A 13,342-nucleotide genomic window follows, 5' to 3' on the forward strand; every position below is an offset into this window, starting at 1 on the left:
CTGTCATATTCTTTGTAGCTCACTTTACAGTATCTTGTACTGATTTATCTTTTACTTATTTAAAAAGCAATGTTTCATAGTAACTGCAGAACTGGTACTTCAAGAAAAGCTTATATTTTTATTCACAACAGATTTATACTGCAATAGCATGTGATAATATTTATTAACCAAAAGGCAAAATGTTATCAGCAATATAAAAAATTACATCAGTGTTATTAATACAAAGACATAGTTAATATTGTCTTGTTTCTGTTGTTAATGAAAAGTCGTGGAAAATTTTAATAATATTTTGTATCAAATATTTATTTGCCTTGAAGGGTATATGCATGTGAAAGTTTCCTAAAACACAAGGTCTTACTTCAATTTCTGTAGATACCAAAGACCCAGGCCTCTCCAAGGGTACTTTTCTAAATCTAAGACAGTTACCTGGCTGAATTTCACATTCCTGAAAAGCTTGAGCTCTTTATAAACATCTAAGGGTTGCTTTACTGTTGTTTTTTTGTTGTGTGTGTGTGGTTTTTTTAACATGCACAAAAAACACAGAATAGGGAAACAAAAAGAAATTATGTGAATAAAGCAAAGTATTATTTATTGCTTGATAAACACTTTTCTTTGTGTCCTCCCTGTGTCTGAATGTCTGCCCTTTGCATATCTAGCTTGCTTTGTGTTGCTATCAGTACCCTTAGAGTGGCTGTCATGGTGACCCTGGCTAGAAAAACCCCTAAAATGTGATTTACTAGAAGTTGTACTGATACAATTAAACATTTACTTATAAAGTGTAAGTACCTTAATTATAGAAAATCAAAAGTTGAGGACAGCAATATTAAACAAAAGCCAGAGCAAGTAATCATGTCCTGAATCATACCACAAGGCTTATGTACACTAAACAATAAAAGAAAGATATTTTGAATAACCAAGTTTTATATTATGAAAGAATGGATATGATTTTAAACAACAACAACAAAAAAGTTAGATACTGTAGCTGAATACTGTATCGTCCCTCTCACATGAGGTGATATATTTACAGCTATGTGTGACCATCCAAGGAATTGATTCTGTGAATACTGGGGATTAAGGGATTCCTCTGCCTAAAACCAGACTCAGTTAAAGAAAAAACATGCCCCAAACAAAAAGCAAACCTCTTTTACCCTGCTACACAACTCACTGAGATAAATGAAAATATCCTGCATCTGGAACAAAAAAAACCCCAGGCAGCAGCACAGGTCATGGACTGCCTGGCTAGGAGAAGCTCTGCAGAAAAGGGCTTGGGAGGATGTAGGGGTCAAAGTAGTGACCAAGACCATCTCTTGTTTTGAATTCTAGCTAGTTCTACCAGTGAAAAAAGTGAGAAAAAGAAAATATCTGTAATTTAAGTGTAGGAAGAAGAGATATAGTCATGAGTGAGATGAGAGACCATCAGAAAGGAAATGTTAGAGCGCCATTTCAGCGTATCTATCTACTTTAATCGTTGAGTTTTCCATTCATATCCTTAAAATCCATTGCACTTACAATAGCAGCAGGCATCTGAAAATTAGTTCATCATGTGAACGTATTTGAAACAAGAGAGCTTACCGTTGCAGCCAGCCACATGATTTCTACATTCTTTCTCTTTTTGGCCTGGATATTTTGATGGAGATTTTCGAGCAATCCCTTTAAATCATTTTGTTCTTGAAAATGTGGTAGACCTGGGAAAAAAAGGATGATAAGGTTGCTCATTATGATAAGGTTGATGATATGGCTGTGCTAACTAAAGAATGCTCATAGTAAAGAACAGATCTATTATTTACAGCCTTATTTGGGAACATAGCATGGAAGGCACCAGCTAAATATTTAGGGAATAAACAAACCTTATTTCGTTCTAAGTATTGGGTTATCCTCCCTAAGATCTTCACCATGGAAAATTAAAGTGTCTTCAACTTTTATCTTATAAATGGATGGCAAAAACTTTCAAATCTCTGCTGTAGTTCTGTTCATCAACTGTTATAGACTTTTAATGTAAATGAGTAGAGAAATGACTGAGTGTATTAAAACCTGCTTTGATGGGATGATTTTTAAATTTTTAAGCCAAAATATTTTGCTTTTGTTTTCAAAATGGAACACCTCATTTTAGTTTTAAAATGCTTTACTTTCTAATATAACATAACAGAAGGGTTAAACAGCACTAAATACCTCCCCAAAAATCTAACAAAGGATATTTCTCAGTCTGAAATTAAACTTTGAAATACAAAATAATTTCAGGTTTACTTAAAATCCCAAATTTTACCTACTTGCCCTGGTTATGGAAGCTGAACTGAAGTTTTATTAATCACAGATGTCTAGCAGGAATTCAAGAGTAGGCAATTTAATTTGCTCTTCTGTTTTGTGTGCATATATAGGAGGGGTTCATTCTAATGCTACCTTTATCTTCATTAGTTTTGAAAATCAGTAGAAACCACCCAAATCTGTATTTCGATATGATTTCTTCTTATGGTAGTGAAGTAAAAAGAAATTTAATAATAGTTGTCACCAAAGAAAGGCTCAGAACCAGTTGAAACAGATTTAAACAAAATTGATAAATTGATACGTTATTTTAACAAGAAAAAGTATGATATTCCATGCAGTGGGAAAAACCCCTACCCACCCAAGTCCCAAACCCTAAGATTAATATTCAATTCAAAGAGTGAAAATGTGGCAACTACTAATGCAGGTCAAAAATCCATTCTCCTAATCTGATCACAGCTGGAATGATCCCTCTTATCAACAGGCTTTTACCTCTAATGAATTCTGTAGTTTCCCTTATCCATGATTCATAGTAAGAAGTAATTTAAATATACTCAAAAGGAACTATTCTAAAAATATCTAAGTTTCCTTACTTGTACTGTGCTGCCAAAAAGAAAAAAAATGCAGAAAAAGTACTTTCAAACTAGTTTTCTAATAATCCTAGTGAGGATTGTTTTATCTGTGTATTACAATTCCTGATGATACAATTCAATAATGCAGAGCATATAAAAATACATTGCAACCTGCTAGATTATTATATTTATCCTGCGTCTGTTTCTTTAAAGCACATAGCATACAATGAGTACACTAAAAAGATGCTTCCTGATTATGAGAATGTATCACTAGGTAAACATTTTATTGCTCAAAGCAGTTTTCCTTTGGTTGACAGCAGAAAATGCATCATCTCAGAGAGATGACTTCACCATAGGTAAAGCAAGATTCTCCTCATTTATAATATTGCCAAATGAGCTTCATCTTGACTGGACGTGATCTATTGCTTAAATTCCTTGTGACACAAAGCAGTATTAAACCATCAAATTATTCTAGATTATAAGGGGGAGAAGCCTGGAAGTACAAAACAGACTCATAGACTTTATGTTGTAAATGCATGTACTGCTACATGCATTATGATGATACTATAGAAGAAAATCTTTATTTGCTTGCAGGATTTCTAAACCTCGCATGCATTCCTCTTCTCACATGGGAGAGTACTTTGCAACACTGATGTTGCTGTGGGCGTTAGGTATCAAACCAGCAACACCAAGTATCACTCGCAACATAGCTGTGCGGTGCGGTCGACAGGCTGGAGGGAAGGGATGTGCCATCCAGAGGGACCTGGACAGGCGTGAGAGGTGGGCCCGTGCAAACCTCATGGAGTTCAACAAGGCCAAGTGCAAGGTCCTGCCCATGGGTCGGGGCAATCCCAAGCACAAATACAGGCTGGGCAAAGAGTGGATTGAGAGCAGCCCTGAGGAGAAGGACTTGGGGGTATTAGCGGATGGAAAACTGACTGTGAGCCAGCAATGTGTGCTCACAGACCAGAAAGCCAACCGTGTCCTGGGCTGCATCAAGAGAAGTGTGAGCAGCAGGTTGAGGGAGGGGATTCTCCCCCTCTACTCCGCTCTTGTGAGACCCCCCCTGCAGTGCTGTGTCCAGCTCTGGGGGCACCAGCATCAGAAGGACACGGACCTGCTCGAGCGGGTCCAGAGGAGGCCACAAAGATGATCAGGGGGTTGGAGCACCTCCCCTGTGAGGACAGGCTGAGAGAGTTGGGGTGGTTCAGCCTGGAGAAGAGAAGGCTCCAGAGAGACCTTAGAGTGGCCTTCCAGTACTGAAAGGGGGCTACAGGAAAGGTGGGGAGGGACCCTTTATCAGAGAGTATAAGGATAGGACAGGGGATAATGGCTTTAAACTGAGAAGGTAGATTTAGATTAGATAAAAGGAAAAAAATTTCCTTGTGAGAGTGGTGAGACACTGGCACAGGTTGCCCAGAGAAGCTGTGGCTGCCCCCTCCCTGGCAGTGTTCAAGGCCAGGTTGGACGGGGCTTTGAGCAACCTGGTCTAGTGGAAGGTGTCCCTGCCCATGGCAGGGGGTTTGGAACTAGGTGATCTTTAAGGTCCCTTCCAACACAAATGATTCTATGATGATTCTATGATAGGTTTTTCTGTTTTTTTGCTTTCAGCTGTTTAAATTGAGTTCTAAGCTGTTCTTGTCAATTGATTATGTACTACTAAACAACAATCGTACATTTTTGCACCCTTACTATCATTAGCTATTCTATAAAAAGCAGTACAATTTTGGTGCCTAAACCAGAACTACATTTGGTTGACATTTTTGGTAGGAGTCTTTCTGGGAGCATGTTGTCATTTATTATTTTCAGAGTTTTGTATTAGAGAATTAAAGAGATTAAGAAACAGGTGAGTGACAGAGTGCATATTCATCTAAAAGAAGATAGAAAGTCAGTTGTTTGGCACATGGAGTTATAAGCAGCTGAAGACTTTTAATAATTGGGAATAGAAAACAAGCTAGAATATTATTGATGATGGGAATTATAGAAATAAGAAAAACTAATAGCAAAGGTGGCAATACCTTTAAGGGAGTGGAAAATTGAATTCTTTGAAATAGAATATATGAAGCAGCAGGCAAGTGAGGCTGCCTAAGGATGGTTGATACAACAGCCTGGGCAACAGGGCCGTGAGTCCTCAAATTCTGCCTGGCTTTATGAGCACTATTTGTAACTAACAGCTTTGTGAACCAGGTCCTGCATTTATTTTGTAGTGCAGATTTGGCACTACAGGAAACTATCTGGAAAGGCGTGACAAAACCATCAAGGAGACATCAATACTGAACAGCTCTCACTTGGCTACAGCACCAGGGCTGCTGTCAGCTTAGGTGGAGGTTTATCTTCCTAAGAACTTGAGTGCCAAGGTGGGGGAACAGGGGAGGAATTGAAGTCCTCCCCCACCTGAACAACTTTGAGAACTTCACTTTTTTCCAGGGAGCTGGTTTAAAAAGCACGTTCCTTCAAGCCAAAAGAGTGATTCCATATAATGGCAGGGAGCTACTGGGAAGGGCAATAGAAACAGCAGGTGATTTGTGTTCTGTAAAAATTGGGACAAAGAACACACTCAGATCTTAGAGGTAGAGAAAAAGCAAGAAGGTAATAATAACCAGGAAAGACATGATGAATTAGACAAGTAGTTCTCAAAAGCCTGCACAGTCTGGAAGAAGTCCAGGAAGACTCTGTGGCTCACTAACAATCCTTCTTCAGGAAGACAGTACAAAGTTAGTTTCTGTTAATGAAAAGCAGCCAATACTATCTGCATGCAAATTTTTGCTTTAATATAAGCAGAGGTAGCTGATCTACCTTAGACCTAACCCCAGATGAGGTTAGATTTTCAGGATGCTTCCTTGGCAGGATTTCCCTAAACTAATTGCTAACTTCTTGTATGAGTTTCTCTGTAGACATTATAGAAATGTGGGTGGATGGATGAGCATACTGCCCACTGTTTAGGAACAGAGCTTTCACTTCTGTCAAAATTATTAACAAATGAAAATCAGCCTGATATGAAAGATTAACACATACACACATACAGTGACACACCAGATATAACTACAAGTGCATACACGTAATGGATAATTTGCAAAAGTAATCAATACAAGGTGTTCTCTAAGAACTTTGTAAGCAGCTTTGCATGGGACTTTAACCAGCAGTATTCACCACAAGGAGTTACACACATGTCCTGCAGATCTTTAGATTTGAAAGATTCGCTCCCCCCCGCCACCCAAGGGGAAGGAGCAGAGACCTAAATCCAAGCCATTTAAAATCAGGCTGTAAAATCTGCAACATTTGGGAATAAATTTTAGGCATTAAGACTACTTTAACAGGATTCAATTGATACAAATGGTAATTTCAGTGTTTGTTTTCAACAATCAGAGTAACAGAATAACGTTTGATACCAAATTTCTATAAAATTGGAATTTAGGGCCTATTTTAATGGAACCATGTTGTTCATATCAGTGACATGATGTGGCTCATTGCTCATATTTGCATCTGCAGATTTCTCAGTGGTTTGCCGTATCTTAATACATTTTCAAAATAAGAATGGAGGAAATGACTGAAACTGATGAAAATTTCCACCAAGTATTTCTGTACAAATATAGTAGGTACAGACTGTCCTCTACTTGAAATATTAAAAAGCATATTATATTAATACTTTAAAAGAGCTGCTTAGTTCATCATTACTCTATCTCATCCTCCCTGCAGTTTCTGCTGTGGTGTTGGGCCTGCAGTCACTATTGACCTCAGTGGGCTGTGTACAGGCACAAAGTGTTTAACTTTATGGAACAAGTTAGGGGATTGAGGCCTAAATCTAATAGCTGCATGCTAATATTGTGCTAGTATTACTTTCTTAGAATCTTTCACCTATTAAATATTTTCAAAGACATTTGGACAGTGCATTATTTTGTACTCACAATCAGGAGGCATTTTTTCCGTAAACAGCTTGTAATATTCTTTTAGAAGTTCTAAGTTTTCCTGGTTAATGTTTTCCTGCAAAGTGGTATCTCCAAACCTATAAAAAAGCACAATAAAATGATGAAAAAAACCCCACAAAACCAAGCTAAATTATCCTTCAGAATGATTTCTTTACATAAAGAAATAGCTTCAATTTCTTTTTTTTTTTCTAGTGTTGAATGTACTAGATTTTGTCAAACATACAGTTGCTAATCTCTCATGTGCTTTGGAACTAATATTTGGGAATGAGGTCATCACTCACAGATAATTCTTCCAAAAACTTATGAACAAAGTAATCCATTTACAGACAAACATTCAATAAAACACACATTCTTCTTCCCTTCACCAATCCTGAATAAACACATGGGCTCTTTGTGGGAATTTCAAATGGCACCACAGGCAGAGAACACCAACTCCTACTTACTGCTGCTGTTGCTCAGGTATATTAATTTTGACCAGAGCTGGACAACATTGAAGCCACACAAGATGGAAGAGCTGCAACTGTCAGGTGGAAAACCTTCAGAAGAACTAATTTCTATTCTGTTCTGAGAATATTTGCTATAAATAGTCAAATTGATTACTTCTCTGGGCCCTTTCTGTGCTACACTGTTCCTGAACTGTTAGTTATGTTGATTTCTTGTATCTGAAACTAATGAAAGGACCATTTCTCTGCTGTTGAGCAGTGATTTCACCATTAAGCTTCACAGAGTTATGACCCACAGCCTAGTTGGCTTCAGTTGTCTGCATTTAAGCTTGCTGCAGCACACAGACCTCAGCAGTCACTCTACAGTGCTGCACCTGGCTCAGGAGCGTGTTCTAGGGTTTCTTGCAGCAGTCAAGTCTGCTGGGAACACATCACCCAAACCCTCATTATCCTGCACCTCACAGAAAACCCAGACATTATCAGGATGCCATTACACTTATCCACGAACTGACTATAGCTGTACAGGCAAATATCTTTCTCTGACACCAAAATTTCTGCAAGAACCAAGTTTCACATAGGCTAAAAAAAAAAAAAATATAAATCTCCTGGTACCTGTGCTATGAGAGATATGAATGTAAAGACAGGAATGCCCCTTGGGCAGTTAGGGCCAAGTTTTTGTGACTCACGTTTAGAATAGCCTTGAAATGAAGAAAAGGAAGTCAGAAAAGGAAATGGAGGAGTACAGAAATTGAGGCATGGACAGGTAAGTGAAAAATTCAGGTAGAGAAAAGGGGACACAGATCAGAAAATAGCAAATGTACTGCTACATCATACAGAAGGGAATCAAATATTTAAACGGGCCAAAGAGGGAAAAGACTCAGCTACTTCCTCAGTAGCCCTCACTGCACTGTCACATGAGAATATTTCTTTTAAATTAGATATATTCTCAACTGTGTTTTATTGAAGAGATGTTTGCATCTAATAAAGTAACATTTTCTAGAAATTTATCGCAAAACTATTTCTATCCGTATGTTCATTTTCCTATTAAAAAAAAAAAAAAATTACCAAAAAGCACATGCAGTTTCCAATCCCAAAGACAAATGTGCAGCTTTAGGAGATAAGCAATATTTTGAATTAAGTTTAATGTTTACACCTGTAAGTGCATGCAGAAAAGCTGTTTCTGCATGGAATAATCCAAATTTATTTGCTTGATAATACAGATATTAATATATAATCTGTATTTATAGATATACAGATATTAATTTTTCATTCAAGGCTTTCTTTGTGCACAATATAAAATCACCACTGTGAACAATGCTACCACTCTTCCTGCCACTCTACCTGCAAGCCAGACATTTTTTCACAGTGACTCCTCTACAAGTCCCCATATATCCAGGCTGTTTCTAAATCTTGTCAAACTTCCCTCAGGAGATTTGTAACATATAGTCCTTCTGGCGTATCCCACCCATGTAAGCTGTCACAAACTTGCTTCTTGGTTACCGCATACTCCTTTCTCTGATTCTGGAAAAACATGATGTGTCCTAGTCACAACTGTTGTCACTGATTTTGTTGGTTTTGGCCATGTCATTCCTCTCATAGCATCACCTCTCCCTTCTTCATGGCATCAAGAATAAGCTATTTTCATTTTCAACAATGTTTTGTGTTCTCTAACCAACTACTCCACTGTTTCACCAGTAAAATGCCATTTTTTAACTGTCAGCCTGTGTCTCCCATTTCAATTTTCTACTTAAATTTTCTCACACATTACCACTCACAACTCAGAGAAGTCTCCCATAAACATGCACAAAGCTACCTGATGGCATTCCTTAGAAGTCTTCCTTAAAAGACTGGTTTTACTCTGTTGTCTACAAAGAACAGGATGTGAAACTCCTGTTGTGCTTAACTTCTTGCCTATTGTCCAGGTTAATGTTTATTTCAGTGTCTTCCACTATTTCCCCAGCTACACTTTTGATTTTGGTTTTGAGTTTGTAGAGACTGCAATCTAAAGATATGTATTATGTCTCTTGGATGCTCTGTTAATAAAAGCAGTAAAACAAAAAATTAAAAAATGTAGCTGTCTCATTGTTGATGTCTACCTTGCAGTTTTAGCATTGCACAAACTTGGCAATTTAACATGACCGACAGACACCTTTCTCTTGGAAGAGAAAATTAATAGGTTGGTGAAACTTTGACTATTATTGTACTAATTAATTAGTTTCCTGCAATCTTTTCAGAGGTGTAATATCAACACATCAGAACTTTAACATCAGCTTTCATGTTTGTACAAACATATTACTAACATATTCCTTGTTATTAACTACCACTCCTCAACCCTGGAAAAAAGCCCTAAAAAGCTGAGAAAAATTATCTCTTTCTAGCTTATGACTTGTCTAGCATCTTCAACACTCCCTTTAAGATAGTAAGAATTTCAAATTTTCAAACTTGTGTTTGAGAAGGCCAAAGTACTGTATACGAACAAACTTCTACATCCGTGAAATAGAAATCCATTTTATACCTGTATCTAAAGGAAACTTGGTGTTGACTGTGTGAAATAAAGTCCTGCATATGGTCATATCTTCACTTGGACTTTTTCATTATTTTGCATTGCTTCATACCTTGTGCTTATTTCTTTTAATACTTTTAAAGAAACACAGCGAGTCAATGTGAGATGGTCCAGAGCAAATAACAAAAAAGATTTATTTTTAATCCTGAGAGATATCCTGTACCAGAATACTTGGATAGAAAATGAAACACAATTTTTTTTTACCTCTCTGCAAGTGTTTGCTGTTCATTGATTCCAACATTAAAGAGTACTGGATACATGCGAAGTAGCTTTCCTTCTTTAATCTCTTGTGGCAGCAACTCAAACATCTTTGCTGGAAGCTGGACCTCTATAATGTAATGTTCACTAGGAAAAATAAAAAGAAGAGTAAGGATGGGAATATTGATTGGTTTGCTTGAAATTATAACCTTCCTAAAATTATAGAGAACATGTAGACTTATAAATCAGTTTCCCCCTTTTCCCCTTAATTGTATTGAACCATAAAATGTGACAATTCAGCTCACTTGTTTTAAGAGCATAACCAAGCTATATGGAAAAAGGCAGGTATATATAATTATACACTTCTGATACTGACTTCTTTACTGAAGTGAAAATAGGACTAAAGATGAAAGCAGTAAAAAAGTCTTCTGTTACCAAAATATCAATGAGAACACCTCAACTCTTAAAATGCATCTTGCTGAGTTACAAAACCAACTTCCTTTCAGAAGTCACAACTTGATTCAGTACTCACTCTAAATGCAATATGAGCAAAAACCTTTCACAAAAACCCAAAGCAAAATTCCCATTTTCTTCAGTGGCTGGATTTTCTCCCTGGGGATTGAAAACACCACCAATAACAAAACTGACTCTACGAACATAATAATTGAAGGCTCATTATGCAAACATGAATCCTATTTTAGGACAAGGGAAATGATATACAGCAGTTCTGGTTTTACGTTTGTGTTTGGTCTGACTTTATGAAAAACGGAACTTAGGCTGCTAGTCCAAATTCTGATCACGTGGAACCCTCAAGTAGAATTTCACCTGTCTTTGAGGATTGATGCCTGACCCCACAACAGAATCAACGGCATGCTGTTAACTTAGTTTTTATTAACTTTCTTTCTGTTATTAGAGCAATCAGTCTAATAAAAAAAGAACAGACTAGAAGCGAATCCATTTGTCTCCAGGATTTGGCATTTTAATCATGCGAAGAGGGACAGCTGACAACAAAGACGGAAATTTTCTCTCCTGTAGAGCACACCTGGTATAACACCAAGAAGGAAGAGTATTACAGCAACAGGAGGGAAGGAAGATCTATATCCTACCTACAGAAAACAGGTCTAGGAAGTCCGCAACTTTTGCATATAAACTTAAGATGGAAAACTGTTTGCACCTACTAAAATAATCTATCATGAAGTCCCCCCAACCCTTATTTTAATCAATTGTGTGCTTGCTAAAGAATTAAAATACAATCTGGATTACCCACATGTAGAATTTGGGGGAGAAAAGGCAGAAAACTCTAAAGAAAAAGGTCAGTTTCTGCAGTAGCTCTGACATCCTTGTCAAGCTGGAGGGATGAGTGGCACTATCTCAGAGCCGGTGTTTGGATAAAAAGCTTCAGTTTAGAAGAACTAGTGGTCATGTTTGAGCCTCTGTCCTGCCCATATATCTGAGAACAAAATAAAATGGATCCAGTACAGGCTTGTGACTGAAATGTAATTACATTCAGCTAGGGCAACAAGCATATGCTTTGGCATGGGCTGGAACTAGTGTGTAATCTTTGAGTAAATGCCAGACACTCCCGACTGAGAGGCGTTATCAGTTTTGAATGGAGGATACCCATCTTGGAGGGGAAAAAAAATTCTCATCCCCGGGTAAGTCTATTTGGTTTGTGTTTTGTTTAATTAATTTACCCATGTGAAGAAAATAGAGAGTTAGCAAGGATGACAGTAAAGAACTCCATACAAATGATCTCTGCATAGCAGCATTCATTCTCAGCCTGCATGTGAGCATTCCTAGGTGCTGTCAAGAGCTACCAGAAGATTCTTCTGTGATGAGGTGCCTTCATGAGGTTGCGAAGAAATGTTGGTTTAGTCTGATTCAAAGAGCATACGCTACTGAACCAAAATGCCTCGCTACATTTCACACCCCCAAAATCAGTACAAACATTTCAGCGTGTGAAAGAACATGGAGAAAAGCTGACCTTTAGGCATGACATATTAACATCTGTACCATTTGAGACCTTCCCCTTATCCATTTTTTTTAATGTTTTTCTAAACATTTTTTTTAAGTCTCAGAGATAACCCTTGGTAACTTTTTTAAATCTTTCAAGAATTGCACAATGAAAAAACCCACTCGTGATCATGTAAGGAAAAGGCGATCCAAGCTGTGTGTAAAAAATCCAGGAAAGGTACTGAAGTCAAGTGGGGCGGGGAAAGAAAAATAATTCAAAGTACTGAAATCTGGAGGACTTGTCTGACATTAATTTACCAAAAATCTTACAGGTCCTATGCTTCTACTTAAACAAGAAACAGTAATACAGCAGTGAATTTTATCACCATGTGTTTTCTCTCTTTTATGGATACACTCAGTGCAGAGACACCATGTGATTTTGGCATGAGATGGATAAGGTGGCTACTACATTTTCCAATGAGAAGGAAAATTCAGTACATAATTTTTAACATTTAATGATGTCTCAGGAAAACAGGGTGGAGAAATCAAGCATGTTTAAGAGAGTAAATAATATATCATCATCTCTTTCAGAACGAATAGTATAAATTTAGGTATTATATATTTAAATATATATGATTTCACCAAAACAGGACTGCTTAAGAATATCCCTTTCTTTGACTTTGCCTTATTTTCTAGTACTTGTTATAATCATGCATGGAGATATGCAAACACCTGCAGTCCTGTTAGAAGGCTTCTAAAATTTACCCCCAATTCTGAAATCGCACACTCTTAGTTCATTGCAATAAATACAAAGCAAGTCATTTACATGAACCTTTGCTTTGCAACAGAAAAAAAATGCACACATGGTGAGTTACTGCATCTCAGCCGGAGGGTGCTTTTACCCAGCTCTTCTTTCATCTCAGTGACAACTTTTTAGATCACTTCACTGTGGCTAGTCCATAAGTGGGTTGGTAACTGTAAGTGCTAGTCTGATTGTGGGCTTTGTTGAAAACATGGTATCAAACCCTGTGATGCCTCAAAGTTCATGTGCACAATCAAATACATTCTATCAAAGACTTTTAGAAAAGTGTTAACAACTTCTGCCTATAATAAAAGAACCTGAGTGCCTGAACAGAACTTTACTTCACCTGGATGGTGGGGGTCAGCCACCCGCATCAGCAGGCTAGCGCACTGCTAGCCAATGCCATGCTCTTTGGACTGATTTGTTTGTGTGCATAGAATCTCAGTCTTAAGCACTTCCCTAGAAAAACGATTACAAGTGAATACTCTGAGTGTCTGCAAGATAAGAATTTCTAACTTAATTTTCTGTCTTGCATCTCTACAGTCTTTTAGCCTCATTTTATTGACACCATGTAACAACCAAAATGATCTAAAAATTATGAGGTTTTTAAACATTAAATAGAAAAT

The 13,342-nt window shown here is 37.4% G+C and overlaps 1 protein-coding gene across 8 annotated transcripts in view; it reads right to left on the reverse strand.

Annotated features, from left to right (window-relative positions):
- INPP4B (inositol polyphosphate-4-phosphatase type II B) overlaps positions 1–13,342 on the reverse strand; it is a 333,478-nt gene that overhangs the window by 38,912 nt on the left and 281,224 nt on the right. For all 8 annotated transcript variants that reach the window (XM_074867373.1, XM_074867378.1, XM_074867376.1 and 5 more), the window contains 3 exons: positions 9,968–10,108; positions 6,737–6,834; positions 1,573–1,685 (listed from right to left, as the gene is read on the reverse strand). In XM_074867373.1, the coding sequence (XP_074723474.1) occupies positions 1,573–1,685; positions 6,737–6,834; positions 9,968–10,108 (352 nt within the window). The remainder of the gene's footprint in view (positions 1–1,572; positions 1,686–6,736; positions 6,835–9,967; positions 10,109–13,342) is intronic.

Source organism: Strix uralensis, chromosome 4, assembly GCF_047716275.1.
Source record: "Strix uralensis isolate ZFMK-TIS-50842 chromosome 4, bStrUra1, whole genome shotgun sequence".
In the NCBI taxonomy this organism is placed as follows: domain Eukaryota; kingdom Metazoa; phylum Chordata; class Aves; order Strigiformes; family Strigidae; genus Strix; species Strix uralensis.